At 43.9% G+C, this 27,758-nt stretch overlaps 1 protein-coding gene across 2 annotated transcripts in view; it reads right to left on the bottom strand.

The window, feature by feature from the left end:
* Positions 1 to 25,626, bottom strand: part of USP13 (ubiquitin specific peptidase 13) — a 128,105-nt gene extending 102,479 nt beyond the window's left edge. For both annotated transcript variants that reach the window (XM_081234770.1, XM_081234771.1), the window contains exon 1: positions 25,223 to 25,626. In XM_081234770.1, coding sequence (XP_081090896.1) covers positions 25,223 to 25,390 — 168 coding nt within the window. In that variant the 5' untranslated portion in view covers positions 25,391 to 25,626. The remainder of the gene's footprint in view (positions 1 to 25,222) is intronic.
* Between the last annotated feature and the right edge of the window lie 2,132 nt (positions 25,627 to 27,758).

The following is a 27,758-nucleotide window of genomic DNA, read 5'->3' as shown; positions in this document are numbered from 1 at the left end:
GCCCAGGTCCCACACTCATCTATCAACCTGCCAGCCTCTACCCATGACCGATTCCCACATCCCTCTGCTCACCCCCCTGTACTGATGGTCCTTAACACCAAATCCACTTTCATTTCACAACTGTTAGCATCTTGTTCATTGAAATCTGCAGCTGTGAGAAACCCAAGCTTCCTTCATTTGGGACCACCACATTCAGAAGCTGAGCCATGCATGCATTTGCTCCTTGAGGGCAGGAAAATTGTATCACATTCATTACTGAATTGCAAAAACAGTACCTGAACAGTGCAGAGCAGGACAGGACAAACATGGAACTGCAAGTTTTGTTATTTGTTATTTGTTGTAGTTATTTGTCGTTTAGTTACACAGTTTAGTCTCTCTCTCTCAAACCGGTCCTCAGTGCCCTCCCGATCTGGATTTAAAATACACTGCGCAGCACAGGCTCGATTTAAACTCTTTGGCATAACTAAACAATGGGAATCATCAAAAGAAAACCGATGGCCGGGCATAGAAAAACAGACTGAGGCACCAGCAGGAATACTCACTTTTCAGGTTTGTTTGGCTAAAGTCATGCTCTTAGCAACATGGACACCAGAAATGCACTGTCCCAGCTCTCCTGCTTTCCATAACCAAGAGCCAGCCTCACATGGTTCTTCAAGACAGCAATGCTGTCTCCACAACCCCTTCCCACCATGGACCCTATCTGGCTCCTACTTCCAGAGGCCACCCAGCCCAGAATGACGAGTGTGTGCTTCTCTGCATGGTCTTAGCTAAAGAAGATTCTAATTATCATTTACATGATGCACTGTACAGAAATGTGACCAAGATGCAAGACTTGATTTAGAAATTAGAAGGAAGTCAAGAAATACCACTCAGGGCTTCTCAAAGGCTCCATAACAATTCCCTCTGTCAACTTCTCCCACCCCACAATCAAATCCCTAAAAGAGAAGAGCAGCATTAGAAGCCCATGCATTGTTTAAACCCAGTCTTCAATGCATTTCAACACAGATACAAGAGATACAGAGCCATTCACTTATTACTTTATGTTGGATGACCCTGCATACTACTCAGAAGTAACATCAAGGACAAAATCACCTTGTTTTACACTGCTTGCCATTTAAAAGAATATTAAAACCCTGGCGAATATAAAGGTCAAGGTTATAACATGTTTCAGAGGAGCAAGTGAACAGTCATTTTAAATAAAAATACACCACACTGTCAATCAGTAGGTGTTTGAAGAACTTTGTTTACGACAGTGTGTTCTTGGAGACCAGCCTCCGCTGGAAAACAGGAAGGGAGAGGGAGCCTGTGTGAGCCGCGCACTCAGGAAACAGTGTCCTGCATAACCCTTGTTTGTATAACATCAGAACAGTGTGGAAAACAAGTGGTCACTGCCTCAAAGAGAAACATGATGTAGGTAGATGGAGTCACAACAAATCCATGACACACACACCCATGCACAAGGGAGACAAAAGGGACAAGAACGCAGTATTTCCTAGAACACTGATTATTTAAAAAGAAAAAAAAAGGAGAGAAAGGAAATGAACTAAAATAACTGCTTATAATAGTGAAAAGAACTAACCCCCATGCTCAAGAACAGATTTGCTTAGTAATTTACGGTACATCCATGAAACTAACACTTCTTCAGCCATTTAAAATTAACTTGGGATGAGTATTTACTAATAGGAAAAACTGTACATAGTATTTTTGAGTGAAAAAAGCAAGTAACAAAAGAGTGTGTACGATGTAATATACACAACACGCACAGGCTCCATGGCACAGGATGTCGTAACAGCATCGGGAAATAAGGTGTGATTTTTTTTTTTCTTCACATAGTCTTTTGGCATTTTCTAATTTTTCTTTAGGAACATGGATTCACTTTTTATTAATAAAAACAATAACATTTTTCTTAACTGAAAGTATTTAGAATCCAAAAATATATGTGGAATAGAACAGGCAGTCATTCAAATGTTTCCTTTTCTTAAACCAAGCTTTCCTTAGGCTTTCACAACTTTACAGCTTTAAGGGTCTGGATATTCTCACTACTCCAAGTAAAAGTGTGGTTTGAAATAACTAAGAGATTATCTCGAAATGAGTAGCTAAGGAAATGTGGGAACACACAAGTAAAAGAGAGGTGATTAGGAAGGCAGACAAGAATGTGATTACAACTGAGAAAAATGAAGCTAATCAAGGACACTGTACCCCAGTCGGATGCCATCTAAGTTTACAGGCGGGGATGGTCTGTGCAGAGTCTGGAAAAGAAGCTATGAGAGAGAATGAGGCTGTGATGTCTTCTCCGGGGGCAAGAGAAGGGGGGTGGGGGGATGTGGGGCAGGAAGTTTATTCAGCAGAGAGAGAGACAAGCAAGCTTGGTGTCCTGATAACATTTACATCCTAGCAAGGAGAGACAGAAAATAAACAGAAAGAGACATAAAAGATAATTTCTGGCAGAGATAAGAGTGATAGAGGAGCCTGAGGGTGGAGACCAGGGAGTTGGGGTCTTGAAACAGCGTGATGGGGGTGGAGCATGGGGGGCTCTCCGGGAGGGCGAGATCTCAGGATGAGGGACCAGGCAAGCAAAGTGGAAAGAGAACCCTCTCTAGATGAAAAGGCACGTACAAAAGCCACAACTCCAGGAAAAGCCTGGCTATATCCTCAAAAGACAGAAAGAAACTCAGAGTGCTGGAGTCGAGGGAGAAGGAGGAGAGGTCTGCAGGGGCAGGAGAAGAGCAGGATGCAAAACCACTGGAGGGTTTCCAGATGAGAAGCGCCACAATCTGATCTACATTTTTAAAGATCACTCTGGGACTTCCCTTGTGGCGCAGTGGTTAAGAATCCACCTGCCAATGCAGGGGACAAGGGTTAGAGCCCTGGTCCGGGAAGATCCCACATGCCATGGAGCAACTAAGCCCGTGCGCCACAACTACTGAGCCTGCGCTTAGAGCCCACGAGCCTCAACTACTGAAGCCCGTGTGCCTAGAGTCCGTGCTCCACAACAAGGGAAGCCACCGCAACGAGAAGCCCGCGCACCACAAGGAAGAGTAGCCCCCGCTTGCCCCAACTAGAGAAAAGCCTGCGTGCAGTAACGAAGACCCAATGCAGCCAAAAATAAATAAATAAACAAATTAATTAAAAAAAAAAAAAAGATCACTCTGGCAACAGGAAGAGAATTATGGGGAGAGGATCCAGAGAATACATGGTTCCAAGGCTACTGTAAAGTCTAGACCCACGCTGTCCAATACAGTAGCCACTAGGCATATGTGAATGTTTCAATCTAAATTAAATTAGGTTAAATAAAAAACAGTTTCTTCATCGCACTGGCCACATTTCAAGAGCTCAGTACACAGTCACATGTGGCTAGGGTTACCATACTGGGCAGTGCAGATATGGAACAATTCCATCATCCCAGAAAGTCCTTTAGACAGCCCTGTCTAAACAAGACAAGACAGCACCTTAGCCTCTGGGGGTGGCAGAGGAGGGAGTGGGGGCTGGGTTGCTCGTGGCAGAGATGGGGAGACTGGGGTAGATTCAGCCTATAACTTTAGGGTATAGCCCATAAGCATAGAAGACAGAATAGCTGTAGAAGTGTGTGGGAAACGGCAGAATCGAGGTCAACCCCTAACTGCTTTGATTCATTACTTCATAAGACTGCCCACCTCTCTCTGCTTGACTCTTGCTTTCATCAAGCAAGCATCTGCCTATTAATCCAGCCTCTCGGATACTTCCATATCTGAACGGTACATATGAATATTCCAATGACCGGAGCACAGATTCTCCAGTACAATCTGGCTTCTAGAGCAAAACAAACAGACCACAGTTTTAAAATACAAAAATTAAGTACACGCAGATGGGAAGCAAATGTGCAGTCAGTAAGTAAAACGGGGTCGTCCCTGGTGGTCCAGTGGTTGGGACTCCACGCTCCCGATTCAGGGGGCCCGGGTTCGGCCCCTGGTCGGGGAACTAGATCCCACATGCATGCCGCAACTAAGAGTGCACAGGCCACAATTGAGCAGTCCACATGCCACAACTAAAGATCCCACATTCACAACGAAGATCTGATGTGCTGCAGCTAGGACCCAGCACAGCCAAAATAAATAAATAAGTAATAAAAATAAATAAATCAAATTAAATTTTAAAAAAAGAAGAAAGTAAAACAAAGTTCCAGATCAAGTGCAGCAAGCACACAACCCACAGAAAGGGGAAATGTGATAGAGAAAAATCACTATCAAAAAATAGGCAGGCGGGGGCTTCCCTGGTGGCTCAGTGGTTGAGAGTCCGCCTGCCGATGCAGGGGACACGGGTTTGTGCCCCGGTCCAGGAAGATTCCACATGCTGCGGAGCGGCTGGGCCTGTGAGCCATGGCCGCTGAGCCTGTGCGTCCGGAGCCTGTGCTCCGCAACGGGAGAGGCCACAACAGTGAGAGGCCCGCGTACCGCAAAAAAAAAAAAAAAAAAGGCTGGGGGACTTCCCTGGTGGCACAGTGGTTAAGAAGGTGCCTGCCAATACAGGGGACACGGTTCGATCCCTGGTCCGGGAAGATCCCACAGGCCGCAGAACTAAGCCTGTGCGCCACAACTACTGAGCCTGCATGCCACAACTACTGAAGCCCACGCGCCTAGAGCCCGTGCTCTGCAACAAGAGAAGCCACTGCAATGAGAAACCCGTGCACCGCAACAGAGTGGCCCCCACTCGCCACAACTAGAGAAAGCCTGCACACAGCAATGAAGACCCAAAGCAAAAATAAAATAAATAAAATAAAATAAATAAATTTATTTTAAAAAAAAAAGGCTGGGAAAGACTCAAACAGCTCACCAGTAGAACAGAACTACCAGAATACAACATTTGCAAAATCCAAAACCTTGGTTTCAACAGCAAATCCACAGAAATAAATTTGTCCAAATCAGCTAAGTAGAAAAAAAACAAACACATACAATCCCAAGAGACTGTAAGCCTCTGCTAAATGTTGATAAATCACGCTTGTGGCCATGAAGTGTGAAGAAAAAATAGACATGTTAATGCAGTCATGATTCTTCTAGTTTGCTCCAACTTTGACGTTCTCTCTGCAGGGAACTCCTACGCCTTACAGCTGCACAGCCTGGTCCCAGACGGCTAAAGGCACAGTCCGAGCAGCAAGGTTTTGACATACTATAAATTTACTGTTCCACTGAGGCATCATTTATTAACTTTTTTCCTAAGTATGAAACTAAATCCTTGCTCTGGGTATTTGGAGCCATGAGGATGCTGTCATCTGAAGAGCTGGGAAGGGTTTGGGCAGGATACGAGGAAGAGCAGCTACTACGATGCTCAGAGGACAAAAGGGCAAAATAAAAATCATCAGAGAATGAAGACACTGAGGTGAGCATCTTCAGCAGCGCTGAACTGAAGCTATAATCCATCTAAGTAATTCCCAGCTTACATCTAAAAAAAAAAAATGTGAAACCACCTTGTCAAAGGTAAAAACCTCTTATAGTCTTTTCTTATTATTTTTAAGAATAGATGGCTTGGGCTTCCCTGGTGGCGCGGTGGTTGAGAGTCTGCCTGCCGATGCAGGGGACACGGGTTCGTGCCCCGGTCCGGGAAGATCCCACATGCCGCAGAGTGGCTGGGCCCGTGAGCCATGGCCACTGAGCCTGCGCGTCCGGAGCCTGTGCTCTGCAACGGGAGAGGCCACAACAGTGAGAGGCCCGCGTACCGCAAAAAAAATAAAATAAAATAAAATAAAATAATAGATGGCTTTCTTCAGGATTCATTTCCCCTGATAAACTATATTAAACATGAAGATTAGGTTTCCAGGCTAACCCATAAAAAGTCCATCAGTATGAGCTGAAGTTGAGTATGAATAACACCCCTGAACAGAGCTCCCCGCAAAGGAGGCTAGCAAACACTCCACGCCCAAGGCTTCTGCTACCAGACAGAGCCTCACAAAGAATTACCAAGTACAGGACGTCCCTCTATGGCAACCCCAAGACCGTATAAATCCCATTTCACCTTCTTCTCGGAGGGATCCCCCCCACTACCTCCCACTAAAGAGAAGGATAGCAATAAGTAGTATTCCACGGGCAGCCATGAGTACAACAAACCCTGCAAGGTAGGTAGTACAGAAGGGAAAACCAAGGCTTAGAGAAAGTCAGTGAAATTAAGGCACTTGCTGAAGTCCTGCTGCTATGAAGTAGTAAGAAGGGGGGCAGACCGGGACCCAGGTCAGTCTGGCCCCCCAAGTGCTACCGGGTTCAACTGAGAAGCAGATGTCGTTTTGGTGGCAGGAGCTAGGTGAGCGGCTGGCAGTTAGCACAGGCCATTGTAGGGGCCTGGGGAAAAGAGCAGTTTTTTCCTTTTTTTCAAGGCTATATCATTCCAAGAAAGCAGAAGGGAGCCACCCCACTGAAGTGAGTAGCCTGGGCCAGATGCTCTGCCAGGCCTTCCTGCAAGGGAGGGGAGAAGCTGGAGCAGGCCCTGACAGCTCCACTCCCCGAACTCAAAAGGACAGCTGGAGGGGACTTCCCTGGTGGTCCAGTGGTTAAGACTTCGCCTTCCAAGGCAGAGGCTGCGGGTTCGATCCCGGGTCTAGGAGCTAAGATCCCACATGCCTCGCAGCCAAAAAACCACAACATGAAACAGAAGCAGTATTGTAACAAATTCAATAAAAGACTTTAAAAATGGTCCACATCAAAAAAAATCTTAAGAAAAAAGGACAGGACAGCTGAGTCCTTGGAGTTAGCCTTTCCAGGCTGACAGCTCCCTGACAACAGCAGTGGCAAGACCCACAGGGCAGGGCTCCAACACGCTAGGGAAGCAGCTGTAGGGTTTGACAGCCTCCACGGTACACGCACCCTCATCAACTTCAGCCACTAAACTGGATCTATCAGTGGTCCCGTTCTGCTGGTTGGGGGTCTGGAGAGAGAGCCCACACCAACTGAGGCTCCTTCCAAAGCCTCAGGCTGGAAATACTGCCCCGGGCTCCTGTCTGAGTTTCTCTGGAACTTGGGCCAATCGGTGGGAGGGCAAGAGGCCTGTGCCAGTCTCTGCTTCCTCAACAACCTGGGGGGCAAAGATCCCAGGAGCAAAGAGGTGGGGTCCTGAGGCCCGTCAAAAGGAAGGGTTACTCACAAATCCAGGGTCTCTAAACTAGGGGCTGCCAAACTCTGCAATCCGAACCCTGACCTCTGAGCTCCAAGCCAGTCAGTCCCCCGTTTTCCCTGTGGGCACCTCACCTTCCTCATCTATGACCTTGATACACTCCACCTCCCAGGGTACCGGCTGTGAAGTCATCTTTAACTCCTCCCATTCCTCACCCACTGCATATTCTGTGACTAAGTTGAGCCATATCTTTCATCGAAATCTCTACCGAGTTTAGTCCCAACACCCCACCATCTCTATCCCCACCGCCATCACCCTCAGGAAAGCGCCCCCCCCCCGATATTACAAGAGGCTCCTAGTTGAATTCCGATTCGAGGTCTCCCTACCTCCCAACCTACTCCTCATTCCACTTCCAGAACAGCCACACCAAATAACCACGGCCTCATGCTGTTCCCTTGCTCTTAACTGGCCTACTCATCCGGTCTAATCTTATCCAGACAATCTCCTTCACAACCCACAGAAGTCCCAGCCTTGCTTTCCAGTCTCCCCAGTAATCCTCTCTTCCATAAGCCAGTGAAGGCTCTCATTTACATGCCTAGCTTGGTGCCACCCCCACACCTTTGTCTCCCCTCCTCCAAAATGCCACCTTTTCAGATCCCATCCAGTTGTCTAGGCCAATAACTCTTCTAGACTTTACTGATTACTCCTGTGCCTGAAATCTCCATTCACACATTACAAGTGCCACACGGTTCAAAACTTAAATATCCTATAAGTGCTTCAGGGTCTAACCTCATGACATATCAGGGCTTACGTCCCATCTCTGTCACAAACTGAGATGTCTGTACACGTCTTTGAACAAGCTAACTTCCCTGACTCCCAGTTTCCTCTCTGTAAAACATAGTAATTATCATTTATAACCAGTTACAATTGTAATTAAATGAGATGCTATATATAGAAGTACCTAGAACAGTATTTGACTCATCATAGACACTCAAAATTGGTGCTCACACTCCACTATGATAGAAAGATCCAGATCATACTCTCCTTTCCTGTGGTCCTGTTTCTCTCCTAATACTCACACGTCCCCAGTAGCACCTAGCGCAGTCCTGGGGGCATAAGAGGTGCTAAATAAGTATTAGTACTTGCTAATTAACACAAAATAAAATGTTTTATTGTTAATCTTATTACAGGAAGCACATACTATTCTGCAACATCTCTAGTCTGGAGTCTCATTCAGATTCATTAAATTCTTATTATTTCACTCTGTATGACAGACTCTAGGTCTATCCACCTCATTACAAATAGCTCAATTTCATTTCTTTTTATGGCTGAGTAATATTCCATTGTATATATGTGCCACATCTTCTTTATCCATTCATCCGATGATGGACACCTAGAGTCTGTCATACAGAGTGAAGTAAGTCAGAAAGAGAAAGACAAATACCGTATGCTAACACATATATATGGAATTTAAGAAAAAAAAATGTCATGAAGAACCTAGGGGTAAAACAGGAATAAAGACACAGACCTACTTGAGAATGGACTTGAGGATATGGGGAGGGGGAAGGGTAAGATGTGACAAAGCGAGAGAGAGGCATGAACATATATACACTACCAAATGTAAGGTAGATAGATAGTGGGAAGTAGCCGCATAGCACAGGGAGATCAGCTCGGTGCTTTGTGACCGCCTGGAGGGGTGGGATAGGGAGGGTGGGAGGAAGAGAGACGCAAGAGGGAAGGGATATGGGAACAGATGTATATGTATAACTGATTCACTTTGTTATAAAGCAGAAACTAATAAAAAAAATAGTGACTATAAAAAAAAAGAACATCCAGAAATAAAATTTGTGTATATAAGGAAACAAGATATTACAAATACCATTGTCTCTCAGTAAAAACTGGGTTATTGAGTAAATGTTGTTGAGATAACAGAGAAGATCATTATTTATATCATATACAAAATATCATTATAATCATGTTCAATATATAAACATTACACCAATCAACACACAAACATCAAGCTCAGTGACATTTCCCATCCCAAATTTGATGCAAATTGATTACTAACTAGTAACTAAGGTGTAGAAAAATTAAGCAACTTGCCCAAGTTAACATAGCTACTAAGTGATGAACTAGGATTTGAAATCTGTCACGTTCCTAAGTAAATTCTTTTGCCTCCATGCTAAAAAAAAAATTCTTATTATTGCCTTGTCCTGCTGTTCCAGCTCTAAAAATGGGTGCTCTCGTTCACATCTGCCCTGCCCATGGGGACAACGGGTGTCCTGGGCTGATCATGAGTGGCAGCACAGAGGCCTGGGTGACACCCACAGACACCAGCTCTCTTGTCACCTCCCCGAGGGGCATCATGTGTGATCACTTCTACCAAGATCCTGGGGCATCTAGAATCATAATACACAAAATACTCAGCAACTACCCAAGACACATTTCCCTAGCTTTTCAAGGGTCCAGCTTATGACTTTCCAGACAATATGATAAAGTAAAAATATGGCATTGGTTATTTTTAATAACATTTTTCATTCCAAAATGCATGCTCATGATTTTTTTAAAAACAGAAAAGCAGAAAAGATACAGCCTTACTAGAACAGGTTCCCAAACGGCACAGCTTTCAATCCTTAATTCTCTAAGACCTCAGCTATTCTGTGTCTTCAACAATCGGTATCCCAACCACGATAGAGATGAACAAAGTGCTTTGAAAGCACAGGAAAATAATTCTCTAATGCAGCTTGGGGGTGTGTGGGGAAGACCCCAGGAGAACACCTGAGCTGGTTTTTAAGGATCGGTGGGGTTTTCAGGGGGTGAGGGGTTGGGAGAGGGCATTCCATTCCAAGCACAGGCCAACGCATGGAGGGATGAAAGCATGGGGCATCTGAAGAACACAAAGGTGCTAAGGGACAACACTGGCAAGGAAAGTTGGATCAACGTGGTAAATTGACTCGTTTGCTCTGTTAGAAAAGTCTGAACAGTGCCACTGAAAATTCCTAGGCAGGGAAGACAGGATAAGACCCATGTTCTAGAGAAACAACTGGGAGTGCAATGTGACAGATAAAAGGAAGGCAAGGTGGTCAGTTACAAGGCTTCTGCAAGAGTCCATCCAGGCAAGAGGTGATGAGGGCCTGAGCCCTGGCAGTGGAGAAGGAGAGAGGACACCAAGCCGGAACCCGGTCACTAATGGAAAGTGACGTAATAGAGACAGGGATACACCTATGTCCACAGCAGCGTTATTCAAATAGCCAAACGGTGGAAGCCACGCAAGTGTCCACTGATAGCTGAATGGATAAACAGAATGTGGCGTATACATACAATGGACTATTATTCAGCTTTAAAAGGGAAGGAAATTCTGACACATGCTACAACATGGATGAACCTTGAAAACAAAGTAAGTGAAATAAGCCAGTCACAAAAGGATAAATTCTGTATGATCTCACTTACATAAGGAACCTAGAGCAGTCAAATTCATAGAGACAGAAAGTAGGATGGTGGTTGCCAGGGGCTGGGAAGAAGGAGGAATGGGGAATTAACGTTTAATTGGGAAAGAGTTTCAGTTGTGCAAGATGAAAAGTTCCAGAGATGGACAGTGGTGACGGTTGCACACAACAATGGGAATGTAGTTAATACCACTGACGTGTATACTTAAAGTGGTTAAGATGGTAAATTTTCTATTGTATTTTACACAGCTGTTTAAAAAGAGAGAGAGGGAGAGGGAGGTAGAGTGGATGGCATTGTACATCTCGCAGCCTGGGGCACTAAATGAATGGCAGCACCTTGAACTGAGCTCCAGTCCACAGGAAGAATGTAGTGGAGAGAAAAGAGAATTCAGAGATGCACAGATGTCCAGGTTCAACGTGAGCTGAGAATACAAACTCTCCCCAAAAGGCTCCCTGACAGGGTCAGCATCATCTCTTACATTCCCAGACTCTAAAAATGACACAACTTTAAAGGATAATTAACTGTTGCCAAAAAGAGACAGCAAGTGACTTCTTGATTATTAGATTAGAAAAGCAGGACTCTAGGGTACATAGGGCTGATTACATACATATGTCAATTTCACTCCTTTCTGAAACCCAAGTAAAAGAACACTTAAGTGATTTTGTTAAAATATAAACCACAGACTTCCGGGTAAGATGGCGGAAGAGTAAGACGCGGAGATCACCTTCCTCCCCACGGATACACCAGAAATACAGCTACACGTGGAACAACTCCTACAGAACACCTACTGAACGCTGGCAGAAGACCCCAGACCTCCCAAAAGGCAAGAAACTCCCCACATACCTGGGTAGGGCAAAGCGGAGAGATCCCCACACAGAGGATCGGTGCCGAGCGGCACTCACCAGCCCGAGAGGCTTGTCTGCTCGCCCGCCAGGGCGCGCAGCGCTGGAAGCTGAGGCTCGGTCTTCAGTCAGAGCGCAGGGAGAGGACTGGGGCTGGCGGCGAGAACTCAGCCTGAAGGGGGCTAATGTGCCACAGCTAGCCGGCAGGGAGCCCGGGAAAACTCTGGAGCTGCCAAAGAGGCAAGAGACTTTTTCTTCCCTCTTGGTTTCCTGGTGCGCGAGGAGAGGGGATTAAGAGCGCTGCTTAAAGGGGCTCCACAGACGGGCGCGAGTCGCGACTGAAAGCGCGGAGACCAGTGACGGGCGTGGGATGCTGGGGCTGCTGCTGCCGCCGCCAAGAAGCCTGTGTGCGAGCGCAGGTCACTGCCCACACCGCCCTTCCGGGAGCCTGTGCAGCCCGCCACTGCCGGGGTCCCGGGATCCAGGGGCGGCTTCCCTGGGAGAACGCACGGCGCGCCTCGGGCTGGTGCAACGTCACGCCGACCTCTGCCGCTGCAGGCTCGCCCCCGCACTCCGTGCCCCTCCCTCCCGCCCGGCCTGAGTGAGCAAGAGTCCGCGAAGCGGCTGCTCCTTTAACCCTGTCCTGTCTGAGCGAAGAACAGACGCCCTCCGGCGACCTACACGCAGAGGCGGGGCCAAATCCAAAGCTGAGACCCAGGAGCTGTGAGAAAAAAGAAGAGAAAGGGAAACCTCTCCCAGCAGCCTCAGAAGCAGCGGATTAAAGCTCCACAATCAACTTGATGTACCCTGCATCTGTGGAATACATGAATAGACAACACATCATCCCAAATTGAGGAGCCAGGAGTCAGTGCTGTGCCTCTGAGGTGGGAGAGCCAACTTCAGGACACTGGTCCACAAGAGACCTCCCAGCTCCACATAATATCAAACGGCGAAAATCTTCCAGAGATCTCCATCTCAACACCAACACGCAGCTTCACGCAACGACCAGCAAGCTACAGTGCTGGACACCCTATGCCAAACAACTAGCAAGACAGGAACACAACGCCACCCATTAGCAGAGAGGTGGCCTAAAATCATAAAAAGTCCGCAGACACCCCAAAACACACCACCAGACGTGGACCTGCCCACCAGAAAGACAAGATCCAGCCTCATCCACCAGAACACAGGCACTAGTCCCCTCCACCAGGAAGCCTACACAACCCACTAAACCAACCTTAGCCACTGGGGACAGACACCAAAAACAACGGGAACTACGAACCGGCAGCCTGCAAAAAGGAGACCCCAAACACAGTAACATAAGCAAAATGAGAAGACAGAAAAACACACAGCAGGAGAAGGAGCAAGATAAAAACCCACCAGACCTAACAAATGAAGAGGTAATAGGCAGTCTACCTGAAAAAGAATTCAGAATAATGATGGTAAAGATGATCCAAGATTCTATTTCCCAGATCCAAAATCTTGGAAATAGAATAGACAAAATGCAAGAAACAGTTAACAAGGACCTAGAAGAACTAAAGATGAATCAAGCATCGATTAAAAACACAATACATGAAATAAAAAATACTCTAGATGGGATCAATAGCAGAATAACTGAGGCAGAAGAACGGATAAGTGAGGTGGAAGATAAAATAGTGGAAATAACTGCTGCAGAGCAAAATAAAGAAAAAAGAATGAAAAGAACAGAGGACAGTCTCAGAGACCTCTGGGACAACATTAAACGCACCAACATTCGAATTATAGGGGTTCCAGAAGAAGAAGAGAAAAAGAAAGGGACTGAGAAAATATTTGAGGAGATTATAGTTGAAAACTTCCCTAATATGGGAAAGGAAATAGTTAATCAAGTCCAGGAGGCACAGAGAGTCCCATACAGAATAAATCCAAGGAGAAATACGCCAAGACACATATTAATCAAACTGTCAAAAAGTAAACACAAAGAAATCATATTAAAAGCAGCAAGGCAAAAACAACAAATAACACACAAGGGAATCCTCATCAGGATAACAGCTGATCTCTCAGCAGAAACTCTACAAGCCAGAAGGGACTGGCAGGACATCATTAAAGTGATGAAGGAGAGAAACCTGCAACCAAGATTACTCTACCCAGCAAGGATCTCATTCAGATTTGATGGAGAAATTAAAACCTTTACAGACAAGCAAAAGTTGAGAGAGTTCAGCACCACCAAACCAGCTTTACAACAAATGCTAAAGGAACTTCTCTAGGCAAGAAACACAACAGAAGTAAAAGACCTACAATAACGAACCCAAAACAATTAAGAAAATGGGAATAGGAACATACATATCGATAATTACCTTAAATGTAAATGGACTAAATGCTCCCACCAAAACACACAGATTGGCTGAATGGATACAAAAACAAGACCCATATATATGCTGTCTACAAGAGACCCACTTCAGACCTAGAGACACATACAGACTGAAAGTAAGGGGATGGAAAAAGATATTCCATGCAAATGGAAATCAAAAGAAAGCTAGAGTAGCAATTCTCATATCAGACAAAATAGACTTTAAAATAAAGACCACTAGAAGAGACAAAGAAGGACACTACATAATGATCAAGGGATCGATCCAAGAAGAAGATATAACAATTGTAAATATTTATGCACCAAACATAGGAGCACCTCAATACATAAGGCAAATACTAACAGCCATAAAAGGAGAAATCGACAGTAACACAATCATAGTAGGGGACTTTAACACGCCACTTTCACCAAAGGACAGATCATCCAAAATGAAAATAAATAAGGAAACACAAGCTTTAAATGATACATTAAACAAGATGGACTTAATTGATATTTATAGGACATTCCATCCAAAAACAACAGAATACACATTTTTCTCAAGTGATCATGGAACATTCTCCAGGATAGATCATACCTTGGGTCACAAATCAAGCCTTGGTAACTTTAAGAAAATTGAAATTGTATAAAGTATCTTTTCCGACCACAATGCAATGAGACTAGATATCAATTACAGGAAAAAAGCTGTAAAAAATACAAACACATGGAGGCTAAACAATACACTACTTAATAACGAAGTGATCACTGAAGAAATCAAAGAGGAAATTTAAAAATACCTAGAAACAAATGACAATGGAGACACGACGACCCAAAACCTATGGGATGCAGCAAAAGCAGTTCTAAGAGGGAAGTTTATAGCAATACAATCCCACCTTAAGAAACAGGAAACATCTCGAATAAACAACCTAACCTTGCACCTAAAGCAATTAGAGAAAGAAGAACAAAAACATCCCAAAGTTAGCAGAAGGAAAGAAATTATAAAAATCAGATCAGAAATAAATGAAAAAGAAATGAAGGAAACGATAGCAAAGATCAATAAAACTAAAAGCTGGTTCTTTGAGAAGATAAACAAAATTGATAAACCATTAGCCAGACTCATCAAGAAAAAAAGGGAGAAGACAAATCAATAGAATTAGAAATGAAAAAGGAGAAGTAACAACTGACACTGCAGAAATACAAAAGATCATGAGAGATTACTATAAGCAACTCTATGCCAATAAAATGGACAACCTGGAAGAAATGGACAAATTCTTAGAAATGCACAACCTGCCGAGACTGACCCAGGAAGAAATAGAAAATATGAACAGACCAATCACAAGAACTGAAATTGAAACTGTGATAAGAAATCTTCCAACAAAAAAAAGCCCAGGACCAGATGGCTTCACAGGCGAATTCTATCAAGCATTTAGAGAAGAGCTAACACCTATCCTTCTGAAACTCTTCCAAAATATAGCAGAGGGAGGAACACTCCCAAACTCATTCTACGAGGCCACCATCACCTTGATACCAAAACCAGACAAGGATGTCACAAAGAAAGAAAACTACAGGCCAATATCACTGATGAACGTAGATGCAAAAATCCTCAACAAAATACTAGCAAACAGAATCCAACAGCACATTAAAAGGATCATACACCATGATCAAGTGGGGTTTATTCCAGGAATGCAAGGATTCTTCAATATATGCAAATCAATCAACGTGATACACCATATTAACAAATTGAAGGAGAAAAACCATATGATCATCTCAATAGATGCAGAGAAAGCTTTTGACAAAATTCAACACCCATTTATGATAAAAACCCTGCAGAAAGTAGGCATAGAGGGAACTTTCCTCAACATAATAAAGGCCATATATGACAAACCCACAGCCAGCATCGTCCTCAATGGTGAAAAACTGAAACCATTTCCACTAAGATCAGGAACAAGACAAGGTTGCCCACTCTCACCACTCTTATTCAACCTAGTTTTGGAAGTTTTAGCCACAGCAATCAGAGAAGAAAAGGAAATAAAAGGAATCCAAATTGGAAAAGAAGAAGTAAAGCTGTCACTGTTTGCAGATGACATGATACTATACATAGAGAATCCTAAAGATGCTACCAGAAAACTACTAGAGCTAATCAATGAATTTGGTAAAGTTGCAGGATACAAAATTAATGCACAGAAATCTCTGGCATTCCTATATACTAATGATGAAAAATCTGAAAGTGAACTCAAGGAAACACTCCCATTTACCATTGCAACAAAAAGAATAAAATATCTAGGAATAAACCTACCTAAGGAGACAAAAGACCTGTATGCAGAAAATTGTAAGACACTGATGAAAGAAATTAAAGATGATACAAATAGATGGAGAGATATACCATGTTCTTGGATTGGAAGAATCAACATTGTGAAAATGACTCTACTAACCAAAGCAATCTACAGATTCAATGCAATCCCTATCAAACTACCACTGGCATTTTTCACAGAACTAGAACAAAAAATTTCACAATTTGTATGGAAACACAAAAGACCCCGAATAGCCAATGCAATCTTGAGAACGAAAAATGGAGCTGGAGGAATCAGGCTCCCTGACTTCAGACTATACTACAAAGCTACAGTAATCAAGACAGTATGGTACTGGCACAAAAACAGAAAGATAGATCAATGGAACAGGATAGAAAGCCCAGAGTTAAACCCACGGACATATGGTCACCTTATCTTTGATAAAGGAGGCAGGAATGTACAGTGGAGAAAGGACAGTCTCTTCAATAAGTGGTGCTGGGAAAACTGGATAGAGACATGTAAAAGTATGAGATTAGATCACTCCCTAACACCATACACAAAAATAAGCTCAAAATGGATTAAAGACCTAAATGTAAGGCCAGACACTATCAAACTCTTAGAGGAAAACATAGGCAGAACACTCTATGACATAAATCACAGCAAGATCCTTTTTGACCCACCTCCTAGAGAAATGGAAATAAAGACAAAAATAAACACATGGGACCTAATGAAACTTAAAAGCTTTTGCACAGCAAAGGAAACCATAAACAAGACCAAAAGACAACCCTCAGAATGGGAGAAAATATTTGCAAATGAAGCAACTGACAAAGGATTAATCTCCAAAATTTATAAGCAGCTCATGCAGCTCAATAAGAAAAAAACAAACAACCCAATCCAAAAATGGGCAGAAGACCTAAATAGACATTTCTCCACAGAAGATATACAGACTGCCAACAAACACATGAAAGGATGCTCAACATCTTTACTCATTAGAGAAATGCAAATCAAAACTACAATGAGATATCATCTCACACCAGTCAGAATGGCCATCATCAAAAAATCTAGAAACAAGAAATGCTGGAGAGGGTGTGGAAAAAAGGGAACACTCTTGCACTGCTGGTGGGAATGTGAATTGGTACAGCCGCTATGGAGAACGGTATGGAGGTTCCTTAAAAAACTACAAATAGAACTACCATATGACCCAGCAATCCCACTACTAGGCATATACCCTGAGAAAATCATAATTCAAAAAGAGACATGTACCAAAATGTTCATAGCAGCCCTATTTACAATAGCCCGGAGATGGAAACAACCTAAGTGTCCATCATCGGATGAATGGATAAAGAAGATGTGGCACATATATACAATGGAATATTACTCAGCCATAAAAAGAAATGAAATTGAGCTATTTGTAATGAGGTGGATAGACCTAGAGTCTGTCATACAGAGTGAAGTAAGTCAGAAAGAGAAAGACAAATACTGTATGCTAACACATATATATGGAATTTAAGAAAAAAAATGTCATGAAGAACATAGGGGTAAGACAGGAATAAAGACACAGACCTACTAGAGAATGGACTTGAGGATATGGGGAGGGGGAAGGGTAAGCTGTGACAAAGTGAAAGAGCGGCATGAACATATATACACTACCAAACGTAAGGTAGATAGCTAGTGGGAAGCAGCCGCATAGCACAGGGAGATCAGCTCGGTGCTCTGTGACTGCCTGGAGGGGTGGGATAGGGAGAGTGGGAGGGAGACGCAAAAGGGAGGGGATATGGAAACATATGTATATGTATAACTGATTAAATTTGTTATAAAGCAAAAAATAAAAAAAATAAAAAATAAAAAATATATATATAAACCACAAACCTGGAAACTGTGCTGTAGATGGGTAAGCACTAAAAAGACTAAGATTAGCTGATCAAGCCGAATCCTAGCCCTGCAGGAGGAAAAGCCAAGATTCTATCTGATTTACACCCGAGAATTTCCAAAAGACTCCAGAAAACTCCAGGTTACTCTGAAATTGGGGTAAAAAGGAGCTAAAATAAGGAGGAAAGGTTGAAATTCTATGTAGGTACTACTCAGCACCCCAAGTCCCTCCTCCACACCAGCAAACTACTGATTTATTCTCTAAAGCAGGTAAAAACAAAGGATTCAGGTCTGTGGGACAATGGGCTCAGTTAAGAATAGGGGTACCATAATACATGGAGAACTAGACACGTATGTGTAATGTACATGTATCAGTACAGAACAGGTCAGAAAATACTAACTGTTCTAGGTATTTCAGGCAGGAAGAGATTTACTACAGGAAATTAGAGGCTTACAGAATCATAGGAAGAGCTGAGAGCCAAGGTCAGAGAAACTACCACTCAAGTTCAAGAAATCAGGATGCACAAGCATCACAAGCAACTGAACAGATGATCCCAGCTCCCCCATAACTGATGTGTCTTTGAGTCCCAGAAGGACATTCAGAAGCTGACTGGAAAATCTCACATCTGCAATGTGAATTGTGCAATAGCAATAGTGGCTTCTCCTTCTCTTTCGCCTTCCAAATCTCTCTGGCAGAACCAAAATCAGAATCGTGCCATCAAAGGATTCTGGGAAATGCAGTGTCCATGTTCCCAGCTCCTGCAACATGGGAGAAGGCTTAGCAAAACAGGGATAGAGTTGAGAACCAAGAGATAATATCCAGCTGGTATTCCATACCCATATGCTGAGACCACCCTCATCCTCTTTTGCTCAGCTCCCCTGAGTCCTGGCAGACAGGTCTTCAGTTTCCAGGCAAGAGATGACAGAAGTCTCCTAACCCGTGATCAAAGGAAAAAAATCAGGATGCTAAAATGTAAGGTTCCCCAAAGAAACAGCCCAGCCAGATGATCCTACAGTAAAGCTGAAATTCAAAAGAATAAAGAATTCTCATCTCTAAAAGAGCCAAAAATTCAAACCCAAGTAGTTGCAATTGTTTTCAAAAGGAGTCAAATTCTCTAAATTTTAATTTGCTTTAAGAAGAATGTATGTGTGGAATATGACATTATGGTTGAGCTAAGATTAACAATAAATTATTCAATCACCACAATGTGAAAATGTGAACCCACAAAAACCTCAGTGCAGGTGGGGTATGCCACTGGAGTAACCAGTTGTACTTGCCTAAACTCTAGAACTTTGGTTTTCAAAGTATGGCCTGGGAACCCTGTGATGCCCCAAGACCCTTCAAGTGATCTGGGAGGTCAAAACTATTTTCATAATGAACTCATTTGCCTTTATCACTCACATGCTCTCATGAGCATTTTTCAGAGTCTACGTGACATCCTATGACATAATCACTCTAATAAGCTAAGGGAATGGAAGTTGTTTTTTAAGTTTTTCTGTCTTAATTTCTAATATGGTAAATGTCAATAGATAGAAACCACATAAAAGCTCTTTGGGGTCCTCAAAAGTATTTGAGTGTAAAGGAGCCAAAAAGCTTGAGAATTGTTGCTGTAAAACAACTTTTTAGTTAGTTGATTTTGGAAGGACACTGTTTTTTTTTTTTTTTTTGCAGTACGCAGGCCTCTCACTGTCTCGGCCTCTCCCGTTGCGGAGCACAGGCTCCGGACGCGCAGGCCCAGCGGCCATGGCTCACGGGCCCAGCCACTCCACGGCATGTGGGATCTTCCCAGACCGGGGCACGAACCCGCGTCCCCTGCATCGGCAGGCGGACTCTCAACCACTGCGCCACCAGGGAAGCCCTGGAAGGAAACTTTTGATATGTGAAACCAATTAGACTTAGTTTAAGTTTATATCTTCCAAGAGAAAAAAAAACAATCTGTAAGTTCCTGAACTTTGCTTTACTATCTTATATCTGCTTATCCATCAGGAGGAGGATTTTTCCACATAGACCCTAAATTAAATTAGTTTTTCCCCTGGGAAACAACTAAACACCATGATAGCAAGTCTCACTGCCCAGAAGGCAGCATACACAGCACAATAGTAAAGAGCAGTCCCTACAGGGACTCAAACAGATACTTGTACACCACTGATCACAGCAGCTTTATTCATGATAGCCAAAAGGCAGAAACAGCCCAAATGTCAATTGACAGATGAATGGATAAAGAAAACGTGGTCTATACAAAATATAGACTATAATTTGGCCTAAAAAAGGAAGGAAATTCTGATACATACTGCAACATGGATGAAGCTCTTGAAGATATACTAAGTGAAATAAACCAGACACAAAAGGACACATACTCTGTGATCCCACTTATATGAGGTACCTAGAATAGGCAAATTCATAGAGACAGAAAACAGAACAGTGGTTACCATAGGCTGGAAGTAGGGAGGAAGGGAAGTTATGGCTTCATGGGTATAGAATTTCAGTTTGGGATAATAGAAAAGTTTTGGAGATGGATGGTGGTGATGGTTACACACGATGCGAATGTATTTATGGCACTGAACTGTACAATTAACATGGTTAAGTTGGTATAAATAAAGAACAAAAAAGCAGAGATTCTAGAGCCAGATAACCTGGATTCAAATCTCAGCTCTACCACTTACAGTTTGTGTGACTTTTGTGCTTCAGTTTCCTCATCTGCAAAATGATCATAATATACAGCACAAGGTTGTTGTGACGATTACATGAGTTAATATATGAATAAATATATGCTTAGAATGCTGCCTGGCAACTAGCAGGTGCCCCATCACTGGCTCTCTCTTTTAGCACAGGTCAGGATCACCTAGAAAGCTTATTCAAATACAGATAGCTAGACCCCATCCCAGAGTATCTGTCTCAGTGGGTCTGGGATGGGACCCAAGAATTTGCATTTCTAACAGGTTCTCAGGACATGCTGGCACTGCTGGTCCAAGAAACACACTTTGAGAACCACTGCTCTGTACAAATATTAGCTGTCATTATTATTATTAGCAATAATAATAATTATTATTAATTATTATTAATAATTATTATTAATAATTATTAGTAGTAGTAGTACTACTGAGGTAGTACCAGGCAGATCGATAAGTACTCGTAGAAGGAACGACAGAAAGACAGAAGTACACTCCTGTGTTGCTCCTCTATTCACAGAATACTTCACTTCTGGTCACCGAATGTGAGGGGCGGGGTGGATCCCCCAGGAAGCCATTCTCCATCTCTCCATAGACACTGAGTAGCCCACAATTTAACTCAGTTCTGACACTACCTAGAGATACCATCACATTCCACAGGTTAAGGGCTCAGTCCCACAAGGCTGCCTCCCCCTCCCCCCCTACTTGAGACACCAGTTGCAAGTCCAGGTTATCACCTGTGCTTCTGAAGGACTGACTATAAATAGTAGGTTCCCTCCACCCCCTCCACAGGTTCAATTAATTTGCTAGAGCGGCCCACAGAACTCAGAAAAACAACTTACTTACTGGATTATCAGTTTATTACAAAGGATGTTAAAGGATACCAGTGAACAATTAGAAGAAGAGATACGCAGGGCAGGGTATGGGGAATGGGGCGTGGAGTTCCTGTGCCCTCCCAGCACCCTCCAAACCCCATAGTTCAGGGATTTTTATTGTTGTCTTCATGAGATAGGCAAGAATGACTAAATCATTGGCCACTGTTGATTATGTCAATCTCTGGTTCTCTCCCCACCCAGGAGGTGAGGAGGGGCTGAAAGTTCCTACCTTCTAATCATTGGTTCCCCCTGACAACCAGCCCATTCTTAGGAGCTTTCCAAAAGCCCCTAGCACAAACTTAGGTGTGGTTGAAAGTGGGTTGTTTAAGGATAACAAAAGACACCTTCATGGCTCTTATCACTTAGGAAATTCCAAGTTTTAGGAGCTCTGTGCCAGGAATAGGGTCAAAGACCAAATATATGTTCCTTATTGTAAATCACAATTTCATATTTCCTACAAATAGATAATCTCAAAGCCTTTCCCGCTGGATTTTGTTTCCCAAAATAAACAGACTGTACCAAAGCCCTTGTCTCGGTCTTCAGTTGACCCCAGCTGAGACAGGGCATAAGGTAAGCTCCCCACTCTCAGACAGGTGGGGAGGGGCATAATTAGCACCAGAGGGGCCCAGCTCCTCTCCTACCTAATGCTTCGTACCAAGTAGATGTTTTAGAACTACAAGTTAAATGGGTAAAAGAAAATAAAATGATGGCAAACTATAGAAGACAGACTATAACTGCTGTGTTATAAGACACAGACCCTAAGTAATGCAGGCTTCAGAGGAAAGGATGAAGTTTGAAGCAGAAGGCAAATAGAGGAAGGTGGTTCTAGGAAAGGAAATGAGCCTTAACACACTGAAGACCCAGAGACTGGACTCCCCAGAGCTGACAACCTAGAAAGTGAGAAGAGGTGGGACAAGGTACACTCAGATGAAGGAAGGGCTCAATAACTAAGGAGATGAGAGTAGATTTTACATGGTGGTTCATGAAGGCTTGTGAGCAGAAGTATGAACCAATTTCCCCACTCAACCACACCAAACTTTCTACATAACCCCTGACAACCAAACACCTGGGCTTACAACATGTGATTAACTCTCTTTTATCTCTTCCTTTTCTTCCTATGGTGATTACTAATTGGCCAGGCACACTTTACATATTAATTTATTTAATCCACAAAACAGCCCCATGAGGTAGGTTCTATGATTGTCCCCATTTTACAGATGGAGAAACTGGGGCACAGAGAAGTTACACAGCTGGGTGACAGAGCTAGGATTCAAACCCTGCCAGTCTGGCTCTCTCTTTCACATCTGTCCCCCACAACAAAGTCACCACTTTCTACATGATAACCCCACATGATTCCTTTCCCAATGTTTCCCATATGCTGTATCCTTACCATTTTCAGAACGTGTAACCACAGGTAATTTGTATATCTCATACACATTCATTGAGTTCCTGGCATATATACCAGATGCTGCACCAGCTGCTGGGAATACAAAGATACAAAGTCCCCATTCTCCAGGAAGGTCCCATCACAGATCTTGCAAGATGAACCAAGTTATGGAGAGGTGAACCTACAGGTCGAGGTGAGAAGGTGGGCCTGGGATGAAACCAAATTGGTAAGTGAAAAAACAATTCTCACCCATCCCAGAAGAACTGTTACTTGAGCTAGAATGTTGTCCTCATATTTATTTCTATGCATCTTTATCTAAAACCATTTTCAGAAGTATCAAATGCAAGGATGACTATTTTTTCCACTCAAATGGTTTTGGTCCTTTGTCTACCACAGTCCTATAGCACTGGTGGATTAAAGTCTGCCGTGTTTGGCACCAATGGATTTTGCTCTGTATGGTCCTTATAGCCATGCATGTATGAGTTGGCACATAGTAGGTGCTCAAGAACCTTTATGGGGTTCATGATGAAGTGTTAAGGACCATAGGGAAAGATCTGGAATTATCATGCACTGTGCTTTAATATAACTTGTTATAAAACCTTCTTTCTCTTCCCCCCTTGAAACAGGAAATATACTGATTCACGGGCATTGTAAATAAGCCTAGTCTTCACCAAAGAAGTACTGTGATATGAATGAAATCATCAGTTTACACTGGACAAGATGCTTCTAGAATACTGTTTGGCACACAGTAAGCTCCCAATAACTATTTGTGGAAGTGAATTAAAATAATAAGCTTTTTTTTCACACCTGCCTTACACTATAATGTGGCAAAGACTTCCAATAACAAAGTTTGTAAGAAGAATTTGAAGAGTAACCCAAATCAAACATAGAAAAAGCAGTTTTACCCACTTCGCATGTGTTATCCTAAAACAATTAGGCTACTTTCTTCCTGGAGTTCACAATCTGCAGGTGGCTTAAATTAATTAGGGTCATCCCTCTCCAGCTTTAAAAGCTATTAGTGGAAACCTACCCAACACTAGACACAAAATCTGAAAATGGCCTTTTCAAATACTTTGTGGATAACAGGATTTAATGACACTGCTGACTGTCACATTAAATAGTGCGATCACAATACGCTAAGTATTAAATATAACCATTTCATTCCACTCTACACAGACCTTTTTGAAAGAAAAAAATAAGTAATGAACAAATGAGATTTTTATCGCCCAAATGATCTGGAATTAACAAAAAAGAAAAATTAAATATCACAGAGGATACTAATTCTGGGACTTCAGTGTGTACAAAACAAAAAGGCTTTGAAATCAGCTGAAATCAACTCACAACATAATAAAGGATACTTTGGAACATGTGCCGCTCATTTGGTTGTTTTTTTTTCCGCCAACAATACATAATATGAATAAAATGGGTTAGACTATTGTTGTGAAACCTGCCTCAGTCCCTCCATCCATGCACCTCCCTTTTGCATTGAGATCTGCCCAGTGACACATGAGCTCTAAAGTGGGTGGATAAAAATAACCTGATCCTCAAAAAGACATGATAAACGCCAGACAGCTGAGTCACTTTGAAGCCCATTTTGACTCCCGAAAGGGACATTCACCCTCCTTTTCCTTCTCACACTTACACATACAACCTGGTGAAAAACACCACCAACAGCCCTGGGTGGAAGGCGGTGATGCGTCTTCACTTCCCCCTCCAGTCTCTGAGGTCACGACTCGCGACTGAACTTCTAATAATTTATACTATTGCATTTCAAAGTGACTCATTTAGAGGAGGAAGCGGAAAGGCTTAAGGAAACCGTAGTAATCCAGCAGACCCCCTATTTCTGCTCCCCGAGTGGAAGCACCCGAAGGTTTCTTCTGACATTCTGACGTAAAGAAAAGGAGTAGGGAGAAATTTAAAGTGGAGGGAGAAAAGCTCAGAGAGTAAATCATAACTGTCCAGGAGTGGGAGTTCCTGGGCAAAGCAAACGGTCCCGGAAAGAGAAGGGGGGAATCAATCTCGTCCACCTACCCGCCCTCCGCTGTCGCCCCAAAGAGGACGCAAACCATCTGCAACGTACAGTTAAGATCAGGGAACTCTTCGACTCGATCTGCCTTTCAAACGGTGGCGGGGTTTTGGGCAAGCTTCTAGGTACTGGGGCCCTGGCAGCCTAAGAAGCCTGGCGGAGCAAGCCACCGCGGCCGCCCAGTCTTTGGCCTCAGCAGCCTTGGGGCATGCAGCGCCGGGCACCCAGTAGGCACTCACTAAGTGTTTGCTGAACTGCAGTGCCCCTGAGCCAACTCTGGCGCCCGGCGAGGAGGTCCCTGTCTGCCACTGCGCATCTTCTCCCCCCGCTTCACGTGCCGCCGAGTTCGGCTGCTCGCGGCCGCCCCAGGTAGCCCGCACCGCGACCCTCCCCCGAGGCGCCGCCGGCGCCGCCGAGCCTCACTTACGGGGGAGTCGTAGGAGAAGGCGCACTCGTTCTTGTAGACCCTGTCCCCGGACCGGGGCACGCGGATCGTGGGCATGTGGGGCACCAGCAGCTCGCCGATGTCTCCTGCAGCCATCTTCCTGTTGCCGCTGCCGCCCGGCATGCCGAACAGGGCGCCGCGGCGCTGCATGGCCGCGGCGCGCACCCAAGCGGAGCGGAGCGCTGGGTCCGCCCGCGGCGGCGGCGGCGGCGGCGGGCTGCGCGGGCGACGGGAGCCGAGCCGGGAAGGGTGGGGAGAGCGGGCCGCGGGGCTGGAGCGGGCACTGGGGGCCTGGGCGTACTGGCGGGCTTGTGGAAGGGACGCTGCTATTTTTAATCCAATGGCGAATCGCCGGCCCAGTTGCAGCGTCAGGCGGGGCGCTGGGGAGGGCCAGCCGCAGCGCGCGGGGAGGGGGAGCTAGAGAGGGGCCTTGCGCCGTGGCCCGGCTCGGCGCCGGGGGCGGAGGGCGAGACCCCGGGCCGCAGGCTCGGAAGTCGAGAGCGTGCTTCCGTGGGGCACCACCTCGGTGTTTTCTACCGTAAATTGTTAGGCTGCGAAGGGGCAACTCCGAGGCAACCAACACAAAGAGCAGGATTTGAGGTTTTAAAAACCGCTTGCTTTTAAAACATCTGAGGATAACAGCGGGGACTGCCCCTGATTGGGTAGGGGTGGAACTTGAGGTGCAAATCTAGAGCCTAACGTCGGGCCCAAATCTAAATTTGTTCTTTGCACTTCAGAGTTAGTCGCACTAAGCCTCATTCCTCACTTTTTTAACATCTAAATCTCGTTAAAAGAGAATAGAGTAGGATCCAGGAAGGATAGATGTGTATTTTTCCAATAATACAGATTTTTCTTACGTATAGGGCAGGGGTGTCAAGATTATTTGGGGAGGGGTATATTTTTCTCTACCTTTGGAAAGTCTTCTGCGAGATTCGAGGTCTCCGCGTTCAGCATTCAACTGACTGATTTGGGATCGTACGTGCACATATGCATCTTCCCTGCCTTTGAACGTCCAGTTCCTCAAAATAATAAACAGGGTTAGGTTGGGGAGAAGGGGGGTTGATAATCTGAAAACAGAGCATGCCTCACAGCATACCCTCATTTTCTCCAAAAAACTCTTAAAATACGGGTTCAATTCCATTGAGCTTCCCTAAGTACACCCAACTTAAAGGGCAGGATACCAGTGATCCCTACTAGTTAATAAAATGGAAAAATAGTAACTCAAAATGCTGATTTCTGTGCAAATCAAAACTATAATGAGATACCGCCTCACACTGCTCAGAATGGCCATTATTAAAAAGTCTACAAATAACAAATGCTGGGGAGGGTGTGGAGGAAAGAGAACCCTCCTACACTGATGGTGGGAATGTAAGTTGGTGTAGCCACTATGGAGAACAGTATGGAGGTTCCTTAAAAAACTAAAAATAGAATTACCATGTGATCCAGTGATCCCACTCCTGGGCATATATATCCAGACAAAACTATAGTTCAAAAAGATATTTGTTTTTCTCTTTCTGACTTACTTCACTCTGTAAGACAGACTCTAGGTCCATCCACCTCACTACAAATAACTCAATTTCGTTTCTTTTTATGGCTGAGTAATATTCCATTGTATATATGTGCCACATCTTCTTTATCCATTCATCTGTCGATGGACATTTGGGTTGCGTCCATGTCCTGGCTATTGTAAATAGAGCTGCAATGAACACTGCAGCTCTATTTACATGACTCTTTGAATTATGGTTTTCTCAGGGTATATGGAAATCTAAAAAAATATATAAGGAATCTAAAAAAAAAAAAGCTTCTGAAGAACCTAGGGGCAGGAGAGGAATAAAGACGCAGACATAGAGAATGGACTTGAGGACACGGGGAGTGGGAAGGGTAAGCTGGGACGAAGTGAGAGAGTGGCATGGACATATATATATTACCAAACGTAAAATAGATAGCTAGTGGGAAGCAGCCACATAGCACAGGGAGATCAGCTCTGTGCTTTGTGACCACCTAGAAGGGTGGGATAGGAAGGGTGGGAGCGAGACACAAGAGGGAGGAGATATGGGGATATACATATATGTATAGCTGAAAAAAAAAAAGATACATGCACCCCTATGTTCATAGCAGCACTACTCACAATAGCCAAAACGTGAAAACAACCTAAATGTCCATGGACAGATGAATGAATAAAGAAGATGTGGTACATATATACAATGGAATACTACTCAGCCATAAAAAAGAACAAAATGATGCCATTTGCAGCAACGTGGATGCAACTAGAGATTATCATACTAAGTGAAGTAAGTCAGAAAGAGAAAGAGAAATACCATATGGTATCACTTATATGTGGAACCTAAAATATGGCACAAATGAACCTATCTACAAAACAGAAACAGACTCACAGACATAGAGATCAGACTTGTGGTTGCCAAGGGGGAGATCGGGGAGAGGGATGGACTAGGAATTTGGGGTTGGTAGATGCAAACTATTATTGGGTTGGCCAAAAAGTTCACTCTGTTTTTAGTAA

Source organism: Mesoplodon bidens, assembly GCF_964165515.1.
Source record: "Mesoplodon bidens genome assembly, chromosome: 5".
NCBI classification, from domain to species: domain Eukaryota; kingdom Metazoa; phylum Chordata; class Mammalia; order Artiodactyla; family Ziphiidae; genus Mesoplodon; species Mesoplodon bidens.
This window is presented reverse-complemented; position numbering and strand designations above follow the sequence as displayed.